The sequence below is a fragment of the Dama dama genome, chromosome 5 (assembly GCF_033118175.1).
Source record: "Dama dama isolate Ldn47 chromosome 5, ASM3311817v1, whole genome shotgun sequence".
Classification (NCBI taxonomy): Eukaryota; Metazoa; Chordata; class Mammalia; order Artiodactyla; family Cervidae; genus Dama; species Dama dama.
This window is the reverse complement of record NC_083685.1, coordinates 79,339,796-79,363,045: the sequence shown is the minus strand read 5'-3', so window position 1 is coordinate 79,363,045 and position 23,250 is coordinate 79,339,796. Positions and strand designations below refer to the sequence as shown.

The 23,250-nt window shown below is 40.0% G+C and overlaps 2 protein-coding genes across 2 annotated transcripts; one reads left to right on the top strand and one right to left on the bottom strand.

Moving 5' to 3' along the window:
• Window positions 1-2,449: 2,449 nt before the first annotated feature.
• LOC133055854 (olfactory receptor 4D1-like) lies at window positions 2,450-3,385 on the bottom strand. The gene has a single exon (XM_061140941.1). It carries the CDS (start codon window positions 3,383-3,385, stop codon window positions 2,450-2,452), a length of 936 nt encoding a protein of 311 aa, XP_060996924.1.
• A 9,610-nt stretch (window positions 3,386-12,995) lies between these two features.
• LOC133055853 (olfactory receptor 4D2-like) lies at window positions 12,996-13,928 on the top strand. The gene has a single exon (XM_061140940.1). The coding sequence runs from the start codon at window positions 12,996-12,998 to the stop codon at window positions 13,926-13,928; it is 933 nt and encodes a 310-aa protein (XP_060996923.1).
• The last annotated feature ends 9,322 nt before the right edge of the window (window positions 13,929-23,250 follow it).

Here is a 23,250-nt window from a genome sequence, read left to right as displayed (position 1 = left end):
AGAGCTGTATTCATTGAAGCTTCTGTTTGGGATGATCAGATCAATTGCTTTGTCAGAAGATCCCTAAACACCAGTTTGGGAAGATGGCAAATTTGGAAAGATGGCCTGGACTATTTCTCTGGAGCTATTTAGTATCTCTAAATAAAATCCTTCTGGTTGTTCTGTAAAGACTTAGATATTGGAGCTCTGCATAAGGATGGGAAAGAGCCCACTGGCCTGGATATGTACTATCTATTTCACCTTAGGTTCACTGGGCCCACTTAATGTCTTAATGTTACTTGTCAGTTCCTTTAGACATTTGATTTTATGACCCTGTCCATCACAAACTTTGTTCATTGTCAAGATTTCTGACTCTCATGTCTACCATCCTGCTGCCAGGGGCTTCTACCATGTGGCAGCCACTGTTGATTGTCATTTTCAATCCCCTTCTTTCTGGATGAAATAACCAGCCATTCACTTTCCATCCTCCCCTGTAGATTGGGGTGACCATATGACCCAAGTTTCTGGCCAAGAAGTCCTAAGGGAATTCTGCTGGAATGAGGGAATGGTACTAGAAAAAAAAATTTTTTCACCCCAGGTTTTTCAGAAAAAGTACATGAATGCCCTTCTTCTTCCTTCTTGCTGAACTATTTGGATATAAAGATATGATAATTGTAGCTTTAACAGCCACATTACCATCATGATGGGAAATACAAGGAATTATAGAGCAGCCAACCCAGGCCCCTAAAATGTTAGAACCGAAGAATTAACCAACTCTAGAATTGCCTATCCTCTAATCTTCTTAAGTGAGATAATCTCATTCCTTAAGCCATTGTGATTTGGTTATGCTGCTACTTGCTATCAACAGCATCCTTATGGATATATATTTCAAAGAGGACTATCATAGTGTCCAAAAGAGCTCACTTCCTCCCATAGAATTGTGTGCCATATGTTGAGCATCACATTTTACAAGGCTTATGGTCATATGAGAGTAAATATAGAGGAGATGGTCAGGATGTTGGACTCAGGAAACCTGTCACAATGGGAACAATTGAATGAGTGTAGATGCTGCATCTAGAGAAGAGACAAATCAGAAGATGAGAAAAGTATTGTCAAATATTTAAAGGACTTTACCATGAATGGGAAAACACTACTGTGGGACCTCCCAGATCAAATATGACAGAGTTCATTTTCTCTCCTGTCATCTCACCCACTGCGAATGGGGAGAAATGTGTGAAATGGGGCAGGGAAGTATAAGTAAAGAAAGGATGAACTCGAAGCTGCCTTGATGGCTTGGAGAGCCTATAGCTTTTATTTCCTGAATGGGATCGTTGCTGGGAGGGAAGCAGAAACAAGAAAATTTTTTTATTATCTTCTTAACTTTGGAGCAATGTTATACATTGCCGAAGACTTTAACAAAGGGAAACCTACCTCAAAGAGATGGGGTAAATAAATAGTGGTTATACAGAGACAAATGAAAAGATTTGAACTTCAAAGGGAAAGAACAGGGTGCAAGAAAAACTAGAAATGCTTATCTGAATAGGATACTGTCTAGGTGCTAAGAGGACTTAAAGACGAATACAGCACAATCCTCAACCCCAAGAAAGCGTTCATTCCAGGGTAGGAAGTCAAAGAGAAAGGCAAAACCCCATGAGGTGGCAGCTTTGGACTGAACCCGTACCTAAAGCAGGGCCACTAGTAGACACAGCCCTGCCCTCTCTGGCTTTGGTTCCCCAACCATACTACAGCATGCTCCTTTTAGCCATATCATGCAAGTGATGTAAAGATTGTGTGCAGAAAGCAAAATAATTCTCAGATTATCCAAGGAGCATTTGATAGAAAAAGAATAAATCAAAGGAAAATAATCTTATGGGAAATATTTAGACAATATTAAAAATGAAAAAAGTTATATAATAAAAACTCATCGTTTATGAAAAAATATTAAAAATAAGACTACTTCCAAAATACCACCATGGAGAATGAGGCATAGAGGCAGGGAACAGGAAAAAAAAATGTGATTGCTCTAGAATTCAGATGAAAGTGTTGGCCATTCATCACAGATATTCTCCCACAGATGAGGAATTCTCCAAGTTTTCCCTTGTGATTATATGAGATCCTGAATTTCAAATTCCATCCACATCTCCTGCCTCAAAACTTTGAGTCATAGGAACCATCTATTGACCAGGCTCTGCCCCTTACTTGCTCTTCTTCGTTGAGCAAGTCAGTTCTCTCTGAGTTTTTTCACTTGCAAACTGTTTAATATAATAATAACATATCCACTGTCAGTTTTCTGAGGATGAGACAAAAGTATAAAAGTGCCTAAACACAACACCTGACACAGGAGAAGGTCTGTAGAAATACTAGCTTAATCTCAACTGCTACACTCAATAAATATTTTTCTTCACTTCTCACATAGAAAAACAAAAGTTCAGAGGGAAGATCTGTCACTTAAAGTCAACCTATCTTAAGTTCACTTCCTGCTGGAAATCATTAGGTGCTTGCCTAATCTCTTCATGGCTGCCTGCATCTCCTGGTTCCTCAGGGTGTAGATGATGGGATTGAGCATGGGGGTCAAGACAGTGTAGCTGATGGATGCTGTCTTGTCCATGGGGAATGGAGTGAAGGGCCGGGCGTAGATATAGATACAGGGAATGAAAATCATAGACACAACTATGATGTGAGTGATGCAGGTGGAAGCTGCCTTCCTCCTCGCCTGCCCAGAGTGGGACCTCAGCATCACCAAGATGACAGTGTAAGAGATCAGAAGGAGGAGGAACCAGATGAAGACCAGCATCCCACTGTTGGAGATCATAAGGAACTCCAGGATGGAGGTGTCTGTGCAGGCCAGTCTCAGCACTTGTGGAATGTCACAGTAGAAGTTATCCAGGATGTTGGGGCCACAAAAGGGCAATGGGAGCATCAGAGCCAGCTGGACAATGGAGTGGACAAAGCCGCCTACGCAGGTAGCCACCACCAGCCCCACACACACTTGAGTGTTCATGATGGTGACATAGTGGAGGGGCCGGGAGATGGCTATGTAGTGGTCATAGGCCATCACTGAGAGGAAGAAGACAGCCCCGCCTCCCAAAAAGTGGAAGAAGAAGATCTGGGCCATGCAGCCCTGGTAGGTGATGGTCTTGCTCTCGTGCAAGAAGTCCACTAACATCTTTGGAGAAGTGACTGTGGAATAGCAGAGGTCTATGACAGCAAGATTTCGCAGCAGGAAATACATAGGTGTGTGGAGTCTGGAATCAGAGGTCACTGTGATCATAATGAGAAGGTTTCCCATGACAGTGGTGGTGTAGACAAAGAGGAACACCAGAAACAAGAAGAGCTGGAGCTCCTGAGTCTGTGAGAGCCCCAGGAGGACAAATTCTGATACACATGTGAGGTTTCCTGATGCCATGGTGTCTTCTCCGTTCACCTAAGCAACACAAACTGTCTGATGTTGCTGCTCACCTTTCAAGTGCTCAGGGGCTCAAAATGATTTGTCCAAGTTCCAGAAGATGGACATTCTTATGTGCATATCATAATATGCACATTATGCACAGGTGCGGATCTAAGTAGTCCTTCTCTAGACGGTTCACTAATTAGTGCTGGAATTTGTATCCTTGTTCATAGTGCATGATAGTTACCTGATGTTAACTGCTTTTGTTGTTCAGTTGTTAAGTCGTGTCCAACTCTTTGTGACCCCGTGGACTGCAGCATGCCAGGCTTCGTTGTCTTCCACTATCTCCCGGAGTTTTCTCAAATTCATGTCCGTTGACTCGGTAGTACTATCTAACCATCTCATCCTCTGCTGCCCCCTTCTTCTTTTACTTTCAGTCTTTCCCAGAATCAGAGTCTCTGGGTGCATGAAAAGCTTTTGTATTCGCAGGTCCTGGAAGGGGAGCCTCTGGACACAGTTGCACCCTGGGATATTTCATTTCTCCCCATCCCCAAGTGTAGGTGGCTCCTTACTGGGTAAGGCCCCCCCCAGATCACAGGTAGATACAAGAGTCAGAGGAGTAACTATTTCATTAATGGAGAAACAAATGATGAATATATTGCTTGAAGACTAGAACTCTTCTGAAAGGACAGCAATTTCAGAAAATGATATTGAATCCAAGGGTAGAAGAGAAAAAAATGTTGGAAAAAAATGGAAATAGATGAAAACTCTAAAGGAAGGAAGCAAACTATACGGAAGGAAAATAAGGGAATAAAATGAGTGAAGGAAGGAGAGATGAGGTGAAAGAAGGAGAGATGGAAAAATGGTGGGGCAAGGGAGGAAATGTGAACAAGGTGAAGAAGGACTCTCAGGGTTAGAGATAGAGGTGACAGGTGAGGGTCAAGTGTTCTCTTCTCTCCTCATCTCTCTGTCTCATCTCAGCCCCCACTCTCTCCCACCTGACCTGATGCATTCTATTATTGATCAGAGATTACTCCCTTCTTATTTTTCACTTCAATTTGCTTTCACTCCACTCTTCCTTCTACAAAGCTGTCCATGAGACCTTTCTAAATGCTGATCCAATCACTTTCCTCTCTCACCCCTTATAGTGATGCTCACCAGAGCCCCTTAGAAGCCACATCCAATATTTTGTGGATCAAGTCAGGGGAGAAACACATACTTACACTTGCACATGCAACTCAGCTTGTCATACAGGGCTATAAAACAAAACCTCCTTATGTCTTTCTAATCAGTATCTCTACCTCTGATGAACAACTTGCTCTTTAGTGGATTATAGTCTTAAACATGATAACATATTTATTTATTTCCATGCTTGTTTCCTGGAATTTTCTTCCCTCCCATCTCATCTCAACCTTAGAAAAGCCCACCTTTAACGTTACCCTCTCTGTCACTCCTATCACCATTTCCTCCCTTGCAGAAAAAAACCCACTGCTCAAGTTTCTTTAAGCATTTAAAACATACCCCAATAATATTTTTCATCATTTGTTTCCTTTTTCAGCTTCTCGTCTAAATCAACTATATCATGATTTCAGTATATTAGTAACCTTAGAAATTGGAATGGCAACTCTGATAACAGCACATGCTCAGTGAATGTTGCCAAATAATGTATTAAGTAGGTGATGGATTATGTGTAGTATTTTTAGTGATTTTAAGTATCCTGTTTCTTTTCTCATAAGGCCAGCTTTATGCTCAGTTGCTGAAATTCCTGGGTTTTACATGTAACACGAAGCCGCTGTATTAACAGCACAGTGCCCCCTCCAAATTACTTCCAAGGCTCTCCTCTTTCTTAGACTTAGTACCATCAAGTCTATGACACTGGCTTATTCTCCTCACCTTCCAGCAGGTGTTTTTAAATACCTAACTACTATTTTCCTATCAGCAGGTATGGAAAACCTCAGGCTCTCACCTTCCTTCATCACCGAGTGGAAGAAGAGAGTTCATGTCTTACACTTGGGGAGGTCCTCCCCCATGCAGTCTCACAGCTTCCTGATCCCTGCCATCACTCACACACATGACTCATGGGCATGGCCTTGGGGAAGAGGGGATCTCCTCAGGGAGAAATGATTGGACTGGGCTCAGGAAGCAGAGCTAGAATGAGTCCTGCTGGGGATGAGGGAACAATGGGACCTGTTAAAAAGTTTCTAGGTCTCTCAAAAGCATTATTTGAAAGGCCATCTTGAAGCCAAAAAACAAAGACGTAATCAAAACCAAAATAACAGAAACCCCACAAAACAAAAACAAACAAAAACCCACCAAAGACACTGAAAATTGTTGGATTAGGATACCAAGATTAGAAAGGACAGAACCTCTCCAAAAGAATCAAAATCTCTGGAAGTTTTGGAAGCACCCATTAGATCACCTAGAATGGATATGAAGACTCAGAAATGCCCACACAGAATTTTTGATGTAGTAGGTCTTGGGCTACAAGGAGATCCAAGCAGTCCATCCTAAAGGAGATCAGTCCTGGGTGTTCATTGGAAGGACTGATGCTGAAGATGAAACTCCAGTACTTTGGCCACCTCATGCGAAGAGTTGACTCATTGGAAAAGACCCTGATGCTGGGAGGGATTGGGGGCAGGAGGAGAAGGGGACAACAGAGGATGAGATGGCTGGATGGCATCACCGACTCTATGGACATGAGTTTGAGTAAACTCCAGGAGTTGGTGATGGACAGGGAGGCCTGGCGTGCTGGGATTCATGGGGTCACAAAGAGTCAGACACGACTGAGCGACTGAACTGAACTGAACTGAACTGAGGTCTTGGTTGGAGCATGAAAACTTGTATTTCAAACAAATTTTCAGGTGATGATGATGATGCTTCTCTGAAACCACAGTTTGAGACTGACTGACTCTGAGTTTCACTGTTCTCTGTCAACATGGTGGTGGTGGTTTAGGCCCTAAGTCATGTCCAACTCTTGTGACCCCACAGACTATGGCCCACCAAGCTCCTCTGTCCATGGGATTTTCCAAGCAAGAATACTGGAGTGAGTTGCTATTTCCTTCTCCAGGGGATCTTCCCAACCCAGGAATCGAACCTGGGTCTCCTGCAGGCAGATTCTTTACCCACTGAGTACCAGGGAAGCTCATCAACACAGTGAACAGTTCTTTCTCACAATATAAAAAAAAAACTTGATTGATAGCTTACTTTAAAAAAATTAATAGATCTTAATTTGGATGATGTCATAGGTGGAAAAATGTTTGTACACTAATTGGAAACAAATCTGTAAACTCATTTTGTCAACCAGATCCCAAGATTGATTTCTCATCCATATGCAATTATTGCACCATTTTAAAACTCTAGCACTCTTTATATATGAATTAGTACTCAATGAGATCCTTCCTTTCATATAAGCACTAGTACAGGAAATGTTTGTATTTTCTTAATATGATGAACTGTTCAGAATTGGAATTAACTGGCTTCATAACCTCAGTGAACAATAAAAACTGATATTTCTTAAATAGCTTTCTATTCTACATGAGATTCCAGGTTGGTCTGAATTCTTTTGAAACAAATGTTTATACTTAGCAAAATGTAATCCCTCTGGAATATTAAAAAATGTGAAGCTCTGTTTTTTCCCCCAGGTGGTGCTAGTGGTAAAGAACTCACCTGCCAATGCAGGAGACTAGAGACGTGGGTTTGACCCCTGGGTCAGGAAGATCCCCTGGAGAAAACTAAGATCATGGCATCTGGTCCCATCACTTCATGGTAAATAGATAGGGAAACAATGGAAACAGTGACAGACTTAATTTTCTTGGGCTCCAAAATCACTGCAGATGGTGACTGCATCTATGAAATTAAAAAACACTTGCTTCTTGGAAGAAAAGCTATGACCAACCTAGACAGCATATTAAAAAGTAGAGACATTACTTTGCCGACAAAGGTCTGTCCAGTCAAAGATATGGTTTTTCCAGTAGTCATGTATGGATGTGAGAGTTGGACTATAAAGAAAGCTAAGTGCTGAAGAATTGATGCTTTTGAACTGTGGTGTTGGAGAAGACTCTTGAGAGTCCTTTGGACTGCAAGGAGATCCATCTTAAAGGAAATCAGTCCTGAATATTCATTGGAAGGACTGATGCTGAAGCTGAAACTCCAATACTTTGGCCACCTGATATGAAGAACTGACTCCTTGGAAAAGACCATACACTTGGAAAGATTGAGGGCAGGAGGAGAAAGGAGTGACAGAGGATGAGGCGGTTGGATAGCACTACTGACTCAATGGACATGAGTTTGAGTAAACTCTGGGAATTGGTGATGGACAGGGAAGCCTGGCATGCTGCAGTCCATGGGGTCGCAAAGAGTCGGACTCAACTGAGTGACTGGACTGAACTGATGTCTTCTTTGGAGAAACGTCTGTTTAGTTCTTTGGCCCGCTTTTGATTGGGTCATTCATTTGCTGGTATTGAGCGGCATGAGCTTCTTGTATATTTTGGAGATTAATTCTTTGTCAGTTGTTTCATTTACTATTATTTTCTCCCATTTTGAAGGCTGCATTTTCTTCTTGCTTATAGTTTCCCTTGTTGTGTAAAAGCCTTTAAGTTTAATTAGATCCCATTTGTTTATTTTTGCTTTTATTTCCATTACTCTGGGAGGTGGGTCATAGAGGATCTTGCTGTGATTTAGGTCAGAGAGGGTTCTATCTATGTTTTCCTCTATAGTTTCTGGTCTTACATTTAGATCTTTAATCCATTTTGAATTTATTTTTTTGTATGGTGTTAGAAAGTGTTCTAGTTTCATTCTTTTACAAGCAGTTGACCAGTTTTCCCAGCACCACTTGTTAAAGAGATTTTCTTTTCCCCATTGTATATTTTTGCCTCCTTTGTCAAAGGTAAGGTGTCCATAGGTGTGTGCTCACTCTCAACACTACTATTCAACATAGTTTTGGAAGTCCTAGCCACAGCAATCAGAGAAGAAAAAGAAGCAAAAGGAATCCAGATTGGAAAAGAAGAAGTAAAACTCTCACTGTTTGCAGATGACAATCCTTTACATAGAAAACCCTAAAGATACTACCAGAAAATTACTAGAGTTAATCAATAAATACAGTAAAGTTGCAGCATATAAAATTAATACACAGAAATCCCTTGCATTCCTATACACTAACAGTGAAGAAACAGAAAGAGAAATTAAGGAAAGAATCCCACTTACCATTGCAACAAAAAAAAAATAAAATACTTAGGAACAAATTTACCTAAAGAAACAAAGACCTATATATAGAAAACTATAAAACACTTATGAAAGATATCAAAGATGACATAAATAGATGGAGAAATATACCATGTTCGTGTTTTGGAAAAATCAATGTAGTGAAAATGAGTATACTACCCAAAGCAATCTATAGATTCAACACAATCCCTATCAAGCTACCAATGGTACTTTTCACAGAACTTGAACAAATAATTTCACAATTTGTATGGAAACATATAAAACCTCAAAAAGCCAAAGCAATCTTGAGAAAGAAGAATGGAACTGGAGGAATAAACCCTCCTGACTTCAGGCTATACTGCAACGCTACAGTCATCAAGACAGTATGGTACTAGCACAAAGACAGAAATATAGATTAACGGAAGTCAGATAATTTTTACAGCACATCAAGATTACAATGCCAGTTAATTCCAATTTTGAGCAATTTCTCATAATGAAAAAAAAAAAGTGGGTTTCCTGTACCAATCCTTGTGCCAGAGGTGGTAAGAATTCACATGTAAAGAATGTTGACATTGGTACAGGTGGTTAATCAATTTGTGGGCTTTGGTTGACAAAATAAGGGACAAGGTTTACAGGGCAGTAAGTTAACACTGTAGTCTACAAGTATTTTTTCCACCTACAAATTTCCCTAGGAAAAGATCAGTTAGGCTTAAAAGTAAGAGAAAAAGACGAAAAGAAGAAGAAGGGGAAGAAGAAGGAAGGAAATCAGACAAGTTATCTCAAAGATTGCACAACAGAGAGCTGTCCCTGTGCAGATGAGATAGTCCATGGGTCTCAAAGTGTGGTCCCCAGAACAGGGGCATCAGCATCATCTGAAAACTTGCTATAAATGCAAATTCTTGGCCTTATCATTGACCAATTAAATGAGAAAGTCTGGGGCAGGAGCACAGTCGTTTGTCTTTTAAGAGGCATTCCAGGTGATTGCCTCACAGGTAAGAACCACTGTTGTAAGAAGTAATTTCTTCTAAAACTTTCAGAGAGTTTGTTTCTTTTGAAGAGACTCTTGTCCTTTTGAATCTTGGCCTGAGAATCCTATATTCTACAAATCTATAAAATTATATTGTAAAAAAAATATTATATTGTCCTTGGTCCTTTTGACCCCAAGGGAATAGCTCTTAATGAATATGTGCTTTTGAGGCATTTTGAAACTTTTTAACAACCCCCATTGCTCCCTTGCCCCCAGTGGTAATTGGCCCAGCCTTGTTTCCTGAGTGAGTCCAGTAGTTTCTCCTTGAGGGTATTCCCTCCTCCTTGGGTCACACCCCTTGTTGTACATGTGATGTATGGGCAGTGGCTGGTAAACTAAAACTAAAGCAGAAAAAGGATCTTCAAGAAGATGTTAGACATGAAGACTCTCTACCATTGTGGGCTGAAAGAAGGTAAGAGATCCAGGCTTTCCTCACCTGTATATAGAGCAGCTGTAAGAAGCATCCAGAAACACTTGATGGAGAGTGGAGAGAATAAACAGATGATATAGACTTGATAGAAGTAATTCATAAGTGTGATGAGGACTTCAAAAGGCAATGCAGGGAAAATGAGGTATTGAAAACAGATTCCTCAAGTTGCATGTGCAAAACCAAGCTTTTCACAACCAAGTGAAAACTTGGTCTTGTGATTTAGAGGGAGAATGCTGAAAGCAAAGGATAACAGAATACACCACAAAACTGTCTACGTGGTCACGTTGAACAAGATAACACAATTACCTACTCATACATTATGTTAGCAAGCTTTTTTGAGCAACTGCTAGATCAGAGTTGTTATTCTAGATGACGGGGCTACTAAATAATTGAATTTACAATCTAGCTAAGAGAGACAACAGAAAATAGATGATAAAAGCTATAACTAAGAGAACTTATAAAATGTTATTGGAACCCCGAGAAGTTCGAGATTAATTCTGCATGGGAGAAATGGAGAAGGAGTCACAGAAAAGGTGATATCTGGAGACTTCTAAGTTGAGAAGGTTGTAGAAGGTATTTCAGGAAACACAATTCATTCCCAAAGCTACAGATATAACCAAGCATATGGTATATGTGAGAGATTATGGATTCCTTGAACAACAATCAGTCTTGGGTAACAGGGATACTGATGAGAAAGGTAGACAGAGCCTACATTTTAAAGCTTGGTGTGACATACTGAGAGGGAGTTACATGTATGTAAGCATGCATGTCAACCCTGAATTAACCCATTAGATCACTTTTAAGAGTTGTTAAGCTGTGGGCCCTCGATACTCATTAAAAGATTATTGAAAAAGTTGGCTTAAAGCTCAACATTCAGAAAACTAAGATCATGGCATTAGATCCCATCACTTCATGGCAAGTGGATGGGGAAACAGTGGCTGACTTTATTTTTCTGGGGTCCAAAATCACTGCGACTGGTGATTGCAGCCACGGAATTAAAAGACGCTTACTCCTTGGAAGGAAAGTTATGACCAACTTAGACAGCATATTAAAAAGCAGAGACATTACTTTGCCAACAAAGGTCCGTCTAGTCAAGGCTATGGTTTTTCCAGTGGTCATGTATAGATGTGAGAGTTGGACTGTGAAGAAAGCTGCTGCTGCTGCTTCTAAGTCACTTCAGTCGTGTCCGACTCTGTGCGACCCCATAGACAGCAGCCCACCAGGCTCCCCCATCCCTGGGATTCTCCAGGCAAGAACACTGGAGTGGGTTGCCATTTAGTGAAGAAAGCTGAGCACTGAAGAATTGGTGCTTTTGAACTGTGGTGTTGGAGAAGACTCTTGAGAGTCCCTTTGGACTGCAAGGAGATCCAACCAGTCCTTCCTAAAGGAAATAAGTCCTGGGTGTTCATTGGAAGGATTGATGTTGAAGCTGAAACTCCAATACTTTGGCCACCTGATGTGAAGAGCTGACTCATTTGAAAAGACCCTGATGCTGCGAAAGATTGAGGGCAGGAGGAGAAGAGGACGACAGAGGATAAGATGGTTGGATGGCATCACTGACTCAGTGGACATGGGTTTGGGTGGACTCCAGGAGTTAGTGATGGACAGGGAAGCCTGGCGTGCTGTGGTTCATGGAGTCACAGTCGGACACGACTGAGCGACTGAACTGAGTTGAACTGAATGAGGGAGGAAGACGATGAGATATGAGTTGAGAAAGCTCTCTGTGACAGTGACATAGAAGATGGACTGGAGTGGCTGCAGATGGAAGAAGAAGGATGAGACTAAAATGACCTCTGATAGACAATAGATTGTAGGAGGCAGGTGAGGGAGGGGAGTGAAGCAAGACGGGGGAGTGAGGAAGCCCCTTAACCCTCACCTATCACCCCTATCTCTCATTCTCCATGTCCTTCTTCATTTTATTCCCATGCCCACCCCTGTCTCTCCTCCTTTCCATTCCTCTTCCTTCTTCTCCCTTCCTTTTACTCCAACTTCTTTATTCCTTTGCCTATTCTGTTTCTCTTGTGTCAATATCTTCCTTTGTCTTCTCCCTTGTAATCAGTAATATCTTCTAAAATTGTTTCTTTGAGTATTCCAGTCTCCCTTGCACAAGATCCTTCACCCATTTCTTAATCCAGAGAACCCCTCTCCCCCTTTTCTTGTCTCAGAACACATATCATACATGTCCTGTTACCGTTCCCAGTAAGGGACCACCTACATCAGTCAGAGGAGGCACTCCCTATAGCTTTTCACTCACCCAGAATCAACACCACATACTTTTTGAATATTGACTATCAGCAAACTGTGCATGGTAGTGTACAAATAAATTATAAGATACATATTTATTCCTCTGGGAGCTTAGAGTTGAATTATAGAGGGAAAATATAGACTTGTGAAAAGTCCATTCATATTATAATGTGTTAACTGTTGCTTGATAAATGACTGGTACAAAAGATGTGTCAGAGACTGGAACATGGGTTTATTTAGATTAGGACACTACACAGAGGAGAGTGATGAGCATGTGTTATTCCAAGCACTGTTCTAGAAACCTTATGTGTTATTTAATTCCATGGAAAATTTCTAGAAAGGAAAACTTTCTAGAGATGTGGAAACAGACTCAGGTAAATAACTTACTCAAGGTAAAATCTGATGGAACATAAAGTTCTGAAATTTGACTCTGGTTCTGTTGGACTCTGTTTTCCCACCTCTATATTACACTGAATCTTTGAAAAGCAGATAGAGTGTCTCTGGATGGCTTTAAGATGTCTCATGAACGTGTATTCCAGCATCAACTAGTGAAATCTCCAAAGACAAGGCCACTTATATCAGAACATGGTATAATGATCTACAGATGAGGGTGTCCATCATTTGGACTTGCACAATTGCTTTGAGCCACTGAGCACTAGAATAGCATGTAGTAACTTCATGCATCTCTGTCTGTGGTGTGTTTTCTTTAGGTGTATGGAGAAGACATCATGGCATCAGGGAACCACACATGTGTGTCAGAATTTGTCTTCCTGGGGCTCTCACAGACTCAGGAGCTCCAGCTCGTCTTGGTTCTGGTGTTCCTATTTGTCTACACCACCACTGTCATGGGAAACCTCCTCATCGTGGTGACAGTGACCTCTGATTCCAGGCTCCACACACCCATGTATTTTCTGCTCAGAAACCTGGCTATCTTAGACCTCTGTTTCTCCTCAGTCACTGCTCCAAAGATGCTGGTGGACTTGCATGCTGAGAAGAAGACCATCTCCTACCAGGGCTGCATGACTCAGGTCTTCTTCCACTTTCTGGGAGGTGCCATGGTCTTCTTCCTCTCAGTAATGGCCTATGACCGCCTTGTTGCTATATCCCGGCCCCTCCACTATGTCACCATCATGAACACTCAGCTCTGTGTGGGGCTGGTTGTGACAGCCTGGATGGTAGATTTTGTTCATTCCATTTCCCAACTGACTCTGATGCTCCCACTGCCTTTTTGTGGCCCCAATGTCCTAGATAATTTCTACTGTGATGTTCCACAAGTTCTGAGACTCGCCTGCACTGACACTTCTGTCTTGGAGTTCCTCATGATCTGCAACAGTGGGATGCTGGATGTCATCTGGTTCCTCCTCCTCCTGGTCTCCTACTCAGTCATCCTGGTGATGCTGAGGTCCCACTCAGGGCAGGCGAGGAGGAAGGCAGCTTCCACCTGCACCACCCACATCATCGTGGTGTCTATGGTCTTCATTCCAAGCATTTACCTCTATGCCCGGCCCTTCACCTCCTTCTCCATGGACAAGGCTGTATCCACCAGCCACACGGTCATGACTCCCATGCTCAACCCCATGATCTACACCCTGAGGAACCAGGAAATGCAGGCAGCAGTGAAGAGATTAGGGAGACACTGGCTGCTTTGTAAAAGGGAGTGATAGTGGGTCACTTCTCTTTGACTTTGTTTTCTATTTTTAAAGTGGAGAAAGAGCTGTCACATCTGTCCTCTTCATAGCTTGTGGATGTGCTGTGAGGGTAATTGTAGAAGTGAATGAGTATCAAAAATAAGCAACTTATTCAGATTTTTAGGAAAAAGGAAAATATCTTTTTTTATGTGGTGGATTGTTTGAACACTCCTACAACAATAAGATGCATTGCCATAGAAACATTCTGGAAAGCCACATCTTCCTTTCTGCCTTCTTGGTGGACAGTTTCCTCTTAGGATGACAGCATTTCCCCAGAAGAGCAGTTCTGTTTTCTGTATGTGACCTATTTTTTCTGTACCCCATTTAGGTGTGAGTCTGGATTATTGGAAACTGTACAATATTTAGAGTCTTAAGCCTTGGAGACCCTAACCCATCACTTACCAAATAGATAAGCTTGAATGAGACACTTGGCCTCTCTTGAACTCATAACTTCTTCTTCAACAAAGTTACTGAAATTAGTATCTGACCCCACACTTCCCAGATTTATTATAAGAATCAAATCCAAAAAATAGTGAGAAAACATTGAGTAAACCATATATTTTATTTGATTCAATTTTCAAGTTTGAAATTATCATGAATATGTAATTTTTTCTCTTTACCTTTTAATATAGTATAGTTATTACAAGCAAAAGATTATGTGTAAAATGCATGTAAGTTGTAAAACACTGTTATGTGAACATTCATATACCTGCTGCTCAGTTCAAGAACCATAGAGTACCAAAAGCTTATACCTACCTACCCATAGATTCTCTCATCACATCACTTTTCCACAGATGAAACTATGTTTCTGAATTTTATGTTTATCATTCCATTGCTTATAAAAATAGCTTTACCACATTTTTACACAGTTTATTGTAATGTTTTGCTTCTTTGAGTTTTATAAACATATCAAACTGCATATAATATTCTGTTTTTTTCACTCAACAATATGCCTTTTTAAAATTCATTTATTTTAATTGGAGGTTAATTACTTTACAATATTGTAGTGAGTTTTGCCATACACTGACATGAATCAGCCATGGGTGTAAGTGTGTTTTAAATGCTGCATATTATTCTTTTTGGATTAGTTTTTTCATTTGTACTGCTGTATAATATCCCATTATGAAAATTAGCTTTGGGGGATTGTGCCCAGTTTTCATTCTAGCCAACAGTACTGTTTTGCATATTCTTTTACTTGTCTCTAGCTGTTTTGTTGAGGAGCTATAGGCCTTTACCTTGAAGTGGAATTGCTGAGTCATGACATCTTCAAACATTTACCTTTACAAAAAAAGTGCCAAATGGTTTTCCAAAGTTGTATCTCATTCATCTTCATCAGCAGTGCTGAAGTGGTCCCATTAATTCATGTTCTCCTAACAGTGAATATTGTTGAACTTCTTCATTTTTGCCCATTAAGTGGGTTCACAATAGTCTTAATTTGAGTTTCTCTAACATTTCTTTCCATATTTTTTATTGTATTCAGGTTTCCCATGAATGCATTTTGTTCAGCTTTTCTATTAACTTTTTCTAGTTCATGTAGGAATTCTTATACAATTTGTTGATGATCTATTTTCAGTTATATTTATTATAATGTGTGTGTGCCTGCTAAGTCACTTCAGTCATGTCCGACTCTGCTACCCTATGGACTGTAGCCCGCAAGGCTCCTCTGTCCCTGGGAATCTCCAGGCAAGAATACTGGAGTGGGTTATTGTGCCCTCAAGTGGGATCTTCCAACACAGGGCTCGAACCTATGTCTCTTATGTGTCTCCTGCATTGGCAAGATTTATTACTATAACTTCTCCCAGTTTGTGATTTGTCTTCTCTATTTTTGTTGTTAGTTTTCATGTAGTCAGGCATATCAATCTTTTATTTTAGTATTAGTTCTTATTGAGACCAGATTTTTAAACATTTTTTTTCTTATTCAGAGGACAGAAAAATATTTTGGTACATAGTTCTTTTAACTTAAAAACGTCCACTTTAAAAACATTTTAAGCTTTTTGAAAAATGTCAGACTTACAGTAAAGATGCAAGTATAGTATAAAGGACTATTTTCCTGACCATTTGAGGACACTGCTTAAGTTGCCAACCTGATGCCAACCATTCCTTAATATTTGTCTGCATTTTCTAGAGTCATTTCCCTCTGTTACTGCCATACAGTCATTAATATTGATATGTTATCAGTACTTTGCTATACTTTTAGCCTCTACTCAAGTCTTGCCAAATATCCCAATAAAGTCTCATAGAAAGAAAATCTGCTTCAAAAACAAGTGTTGCATTTAGTTGTCATGTCTCTTCAGACTTTTTTGATCTGGAAGATCTCCTTGATTTTGATTATCTTGGGAACTTTAAAAAATTATTGGCCACTTATTTTGTAGGATGTCCTTCAGTTTGGATTTGTCTGATGTTTCATGATGATTAGACTCAGGTAATGTATCTCTGTAACTTTACCAGAAACAACCCACCAGTCACTCTCTGTTCCTATTACAGCCTATGAGGTGTGAATGTTTTTGTTCTGTCACTAACATGCCATCACTCTGACTACTTGACTAACAGGTGTTCACTAACTTTCATCCCTGATTTTTCTTAATTACATTTTAATCCTCCTCCTTCTTTCTTGGGTCCCACCTCCTTTTCCCTTTCTCCTCTAGCTCTTCACCCTCCTCACATCATTAATGATTTTGAAGCTGGTACAAGCTGAGTCCTGAACACAGGAAAATTATACCCTTTAACTGCTTCCATTAAGTCTTTGCTGAAACAGGATGGGAATATGAATAAACAGAGAAGCTGTATACCGCTCTGTCCATCCTCAGCTCTCCCCTCTTTCCTCCTCCCTGCTGCCACAGAGGCCCTCATCTGTACTCTTTTGCAAACCTCCTTCGCTGGCTTCTAACCTCCCTCAAGGTAAAACATAAATGTAGGCACCTGATATCTTAACATTATTCAGAGTGATTCGTGCCTCCTCTCCACTCTAATGTCCCACCACTTCCCGCTGTGCTCCAGCCTTGTCAAGGCTTTCAGGGTTCATAAAGTGTATGCTGTACCATTTCATCTCTAGATCCCTATTCTGCCAGAAACACACTTCCCCTCCTTTGTCTGCCTAACTCACTTCTGTCTGAACGTTGTATCCTCTGGGAAGCCATCCCCTGTCTCCCAGTCATGATTACTCAGTTTTTTAACCTTTCGTGTTCCTCTAGTTAAGCTATCTCCCCTGTGAAGTACATTTCTACATTTCTGGGTCTGTTTTTCCCATGAGCCTGCAAGTTTGTTGAGAGGAGAATGTATGTCTTCTTTTTGAATTCTCAGCATTAAATATTGAGGTATACCCAACTTGCCTTTTATTGCTCTCCTACTCTTAAAAAAGGATAACTTTCAGTTATGTTAACAAATGTTGACCTAAAACAAATAGCAAATATTTCTCCAGCAAAGATGGGTTTATTCAGGATCAGCAGAGAACTGCAATTCAAGCTCTGCACCCATGGTGAATGGAAGAGCACCCATGTGCAAGTCCTTCAAGGCAAGAGAAGAAGACTGTTTTTATGTAGAGGGAAAGGAGGGTGAGAAGGCAGGAATAAAGAGTTCATGGCTTTTCACTGGCTGAGTCCTTGTCAGGAAAGAAGAGGTGTCTTTCTTTTTCCTGTTGGGCTCTGCTATTGTCACACGGTGTGAGAGCTCCCTGCTCTGGTCTCCCAACTTTACTTAACTGAGGTTTCAGCTTATTAACTTTTTACATTTATGAACTTTAAAAATAGTCCAACACTTCAAAACTACAAGCCATATTAGAACCATTTTCTAAAACAGATAAATTATCCACAATCCTGATCTGAAGAATCAACTTTGAATTTTAGATGTGGTTTGGTAAACATTTTATACTCATTTATGTGCCTTGAGAGGACAAATATATAAACTAGAATATACAAAGACTATCTTACTGAGAATTAAATCAGAATCATAAGAATTAATTCAGGCAATTAATTAGTCACTTTATCAATAGTGACATCTGACAGTCAAGGAGATTGACAAGACATTCACTTCCCTAGCATGAACTCAGGCTATCTTGTTTTTCAGTTTTTAATTATTATTTATTTTTTTAATTATTATTTTTTTAGCTACAGTGTGCAATTTGTGGGATCTTCATTCCCCAACCATGGATCAAACTTGGGCCCTTGCAGTAAAAGTGCTGAGTCCTAACCAGGGAATTCCACCATGGAATTCCTCAGTCTGTTTTATTAAATGGTTGGATTTTAAAATGAACTAAAGGACTGATGCTGAAGCTGAAACTCCAGTACTTTGACCACCTCATGTGAAGAGTTGACTCATTGGAAAAGACCCTGATGCTGGGAGGGATTGGGGACAGGAGGAGAAGGGGACAACAGAGGATGAGATGGCTGGATGGCATCACCGACTCGATGGGCATGAGTTTGAGTAAACTCTGGGAGCTGGTGATGGACAGGGAGGCCTGGAGTGCTGCGATTCATGGGGTCGCAAAGAGTCGGACACGACTGAGCAACTGAACCGAATGGAACTGAAAGCCAAGTGTGTGAGATGAGTGCTGTGCAGTAGTTTGAACATTCTTTGGCATTGCCTTTCTTTGGGATTGGAATGAAAACTGACCTTTTCCAGTCCTGTGGCCACTGCTGAGTCTTCCAAATTTGCTGGCATATTGAGTGCAGCACTTTCACAGCATCATCTTTTAGGATTTGAAGTAGCTCGACTGGACTGCCATCACATCTACTAGCTTTGTTAGTAGTGATGCTTCCTAAGGCCCACTTGACTTCACATTCCAGGATGTCTGGCTCTCAGTGAGTGATCACATGATTGTGGCTATCTGGATCATGAAGATCTTTTTTGTATAGTTCCCCAGTTTCCCCCATTGTCAGTCTCTCCTATCAGGAAGCTTCCATAAGCCTCTTATCCTTATCCATCAGAGGGCAGACAGAATGAAAAGCACAATCACAAAAAACTAATCAAACTAATCACATGGACCACAGCCTTGTCTAACTCAATGAAACTATGAGCCATGCCATGTAGGGCCACTCAAGATGGATGGGTCATGGTGGAGAATTTTGACAAAATGTGGTCCCCTGGAGAAGGGAATGGCAAACCACTTCAGTATTCTTGCCTTGAGAACCCCATGAACAGTATGAAAAGAAAACATACAGATGGCTAATAAACACATGATTAGATGCTCAGCATCACTCATTATCAGAGAAACTCAAATTAAAAAACACAATGTGATACCATTTCACACTGGTCAGTATGGTTGCCATCAAAAAGTCTACAAACAATAAATGATGGAGAGGGTATGGAGAAAAGGCAACCCTCTTAAACTATTGGTGGGAATACAAACTAGTACAGCCACTATGGAGAACAGTGTGGAGATTCCTTAAAGAACTGGAAATAGAACTGCCATATGACTCAGAAATCCCACTGCTGGGCATACACCCCAAGGAAACCAAAATTGGAAGAGACTCATGTACCCCAGTGTTCACTGCAGCACTGTTTACAATAGCTAGGACATGGAAGCAACCTAGATGTCCATCAGCAGATGAATAGATAAGGAAGTTGTGGTACATATACACAGTGGAATATTACTCAGCTATAAAAAAGAATGCATTTGAGTCAGTTCTAATGGGTGGATGAAACTGGAGCCTATTATACAGAGTGAGGTAAGTCAGAAAGAGAAACACCAATACAGTATATTGACACATATATGTGGAATTTAGAAAGACAATAAATGATGGCCCTATATGCAAAACAGTAAAAGAGACACAGATATAAAGAACAGACTTTTGGACTATGTGGGAGAAGACAAGGGTGGGATGATTTGAGAGAATAGCATTGAAACATGTATATTACCATATGTAAAATAGATGACCAGTATTACAAGTTTAATGCATGAAACAGGGCACCCAAAGCCAGTGCGCTGGGACAACCCAGAAGGATGGGGAGGGGAGGGCGGTGGGAGGGGTGTTCAGGATGGGGGGACATATGTTGATGTATGGCAAAAAACCACTACAATGTTGTAAAGTAATTAGCTTCCAATTAAAATAAATAATTTTTTTTAAAAGAAAAGACAAAAAAAAAAAAAAAACCATCTGACTTCTTAGAGCTTTCTGAACTGCATAGGATTTCCAGGTTGGTCTGAATTCTTTGCAAATATTTATACTTGGCAAAATAAAGTATCTGCCTATGACAGATAAGAATATACTGTGAAACTCTTCCACATACAAGAGATAATAAATTTTTTAAGTTATTTTTTTAATTGATGTAATAGTTGCTGTATAATAGTATGTATGTTACAGGTATACAATATTCTGACCAACAATTTTAAAGGTTATACTTCATTTATAGTTATTATAAAATATTTGTTGTATTCCCTGTGTTTTACAATACATCCTTACTCTCCATGTCCATTCACATTGCTGAAAATGGCAAATTTCTATTCCTTTTATGGCTGGGTACTTCCTGGGTGTTCATTGGAAGGACTGACGCTGAAGTTGAAACTTCAATACTTTGGCCAACTCATGTGAAGAGTTGACTCATTGGAAAAGACCCTGATACTGGGAGGGATTGGGGGCAGGAGGAGAAGGGGACGACAGAGGATGAGATGGCTGGATGGCATCACCGACTCGATGGACATGAGTTTGAGTAAACTCTGGAAGTTGGTGATGGACAGGGAGGCCTGACGTGCTGCAATTCATGGGGTCACAAAGAGTCGGACACGACTGAGTGACTGAACTGAACTGAACTGAACTGAGTATTCCACTATATATATGTGTATATATATATATATATATATATATATATATACACACTACATCTTCTTTATCCATTCACCTTAGACACTTCAGTTGTATTCATTTCTTGGCAATTATATAAATAACATTGCTATGTACATTGTACATGTGTCTTTCAAATTAGTGTTTTGGGGTGTTTTTGAAAATATATCCAGAAGTGGAATTGTTGGTTCATGTAGTAGTTCTATTTTCAGTTTTTTTCAGAAACTTCTATACTGTTTTTCACAGTGGCTGCACCAGTCTACATTCCCACCAATAGTATATACGGGTTCCCTTTTCCCCACATCCTCACCAACATTTGTTATTTGTGTTGTTTTTGATGATAGCAATTCTGACAAGTATGAGGTGATATCTCATTATGATTTTCATTTGCATTTGCCTGATAATTAGCAATATTGACTATCTTTTCTTCTATCTGTTAGCTATATGTATTTTTCCTGAAAAATGTCTATTCAGGGACTTCCTTGGTGGTCCACTGGCTAAGACTCCCTGCTCCCAGTACAGGGGGCAAGGATTTGATCTCATGTGGGCAAGGATCCACATGCCACAACTAAGAGTTCACATGCTGCAACTAAAAGAGCCTGAATGTTACAGCTAAAATGACCTCACTTGCTGCAATGAAAATTGAAGATTCTGCATACTGCAGCTAAGGCCCAGAGTAGCCAAATAAATATTTTTTTAAAAAAAGAAAAGAAAATTGTCTATTCAGTTCTTCTGCTCATTTTTAAATTGGGATTTTTCTTTTTTGGATGTTGAGTTGCATGAGCCATTTATATATGTGGGATTAATCCCTTATCATTCCTGTAATTGGCAAACATTTCTTCTCATTCTCTAGGTTGGCCTTTCACTTTGTGAATGGTTTCCTTTGCTGTGCAAATGCTGAGTTTAATTAGCTCCTATTTGATTGTTTTTGCCTTTGTTTCCTTTATTTTAGGAGACAGATCCAAAACAATATTGTGGCAAATTATGTCAGTGTTCTGGCTATGTTTTTCTCTACGAGTTTTGTAATACTCAGTAGTCTGTTTAGGTATGTAACCCGTTTTGAGCTTATTTTTTAATGTGATGTTACAGGATGTTCTAATTTCATTCTTTTACATGTAAGATACCCTGGAGAAGGAAAAGGCTACCCACTCCAGTATTCTGGCCTGGAGATTTCCATCGACTGCACAGTCCATGGAGTCACAAAGAGTCAGACACGACTGAGCAATTTTCACTTCACTTCTACATATAGATGCCCAGTTTTTTCAGCACCACTTATTGAAGAGACTGACTTTTCTCCATTGTATATTTTTGCCTCTTTTGTTGTAGATTAATTGATCATAAATGCATGAGTTTATTTCTGGGCTCTCAATTCTGTTGCATTGATCTATGTGTCTGTTTTCATGCCAGTGTCATGCTATTTTGATTACTGTAGCTTTGTAGTATAGTCTGAAGTCAGTAAGTTTGGCTCCTCCAGCTCTGTTCTTCTTCCTTAAGATTATTTTGGTTCTTCGGGGTCTTTTGTGTTTCCATACGAATTTTTAAAGTATTTGTTCTAGTTCTATGAGAAATGCTATTGGTATTTAGATAGGGATTGCATGAGTCTGTAGATTGCCTTGGGTATTATGGTCATTTTAACAATATTGATTCTTCCTGTCCAAGAACACAGAATATCTATCCATCTGTTTCTGTCATCTCTTTCTTTCATCAGTGTCTTAGTTTGCCAAGTATAGGTCTTCTTAGGTAGGTCTATTCCTAGGGTTGTTTTTTTTTTTTTTTTTTTAATGTAATAGTAAATTGGATTATTTACTTAATTTCTCTTTCTGATAGTTTGCTATTAGTGTATAGAAGTGCAGGACATTTCTGTAGGTTAATTTTGTATTTTACAATTTTACCAAATTCAGTGATGAGTTCTGGAAGTTTTCTGGTGGTGTTTTTAGGATTTTCTGTGTATAATATCATGCCATCTGCAAAGAGCAACACTTTCACTTATTCCTTTCCAATTTTGAACACTTTTATTTCTTTTCCTGTCTGATTGCTCTGGCTAGGACTGTGAGAATTATGATGAATAAAAGTGATGAGAGTGGACATCCTTGTCTTGTTCTTAATCTTAGAGGAAATGCTTTCTGCTTTCCACTGTTGAGAGTATGTTAGCTATGGGAGTTTGGGGGGGATCTCTTCTTTTGTTTAGAGGATTAGTCTATCTTAAAACTGAGTCACCTGGAAAAAGCACCCTGGATTGATTCTGGGGAAGGGGACAGAACTTGTCTATCTCTTTGATTATCATATGGGTGATTTTGATTCTGATTTACCTTTCAGTAAGAGAAAATGTATATGTTCCAGTTTATATATTTCCCCTGTCAGGGCACAAGTGACTCTGCAAAATGTACCCCAGGCCTCATCTGTTCACTGCATCCCCTAGTCAATAATTGACTTCAAAAGCCCTGAATGACCCAAATGGAGTAATTATGCTAAAGACTCAGTCAAGGACACTAAGCTGAGAAAATTATTTCCCTATATAC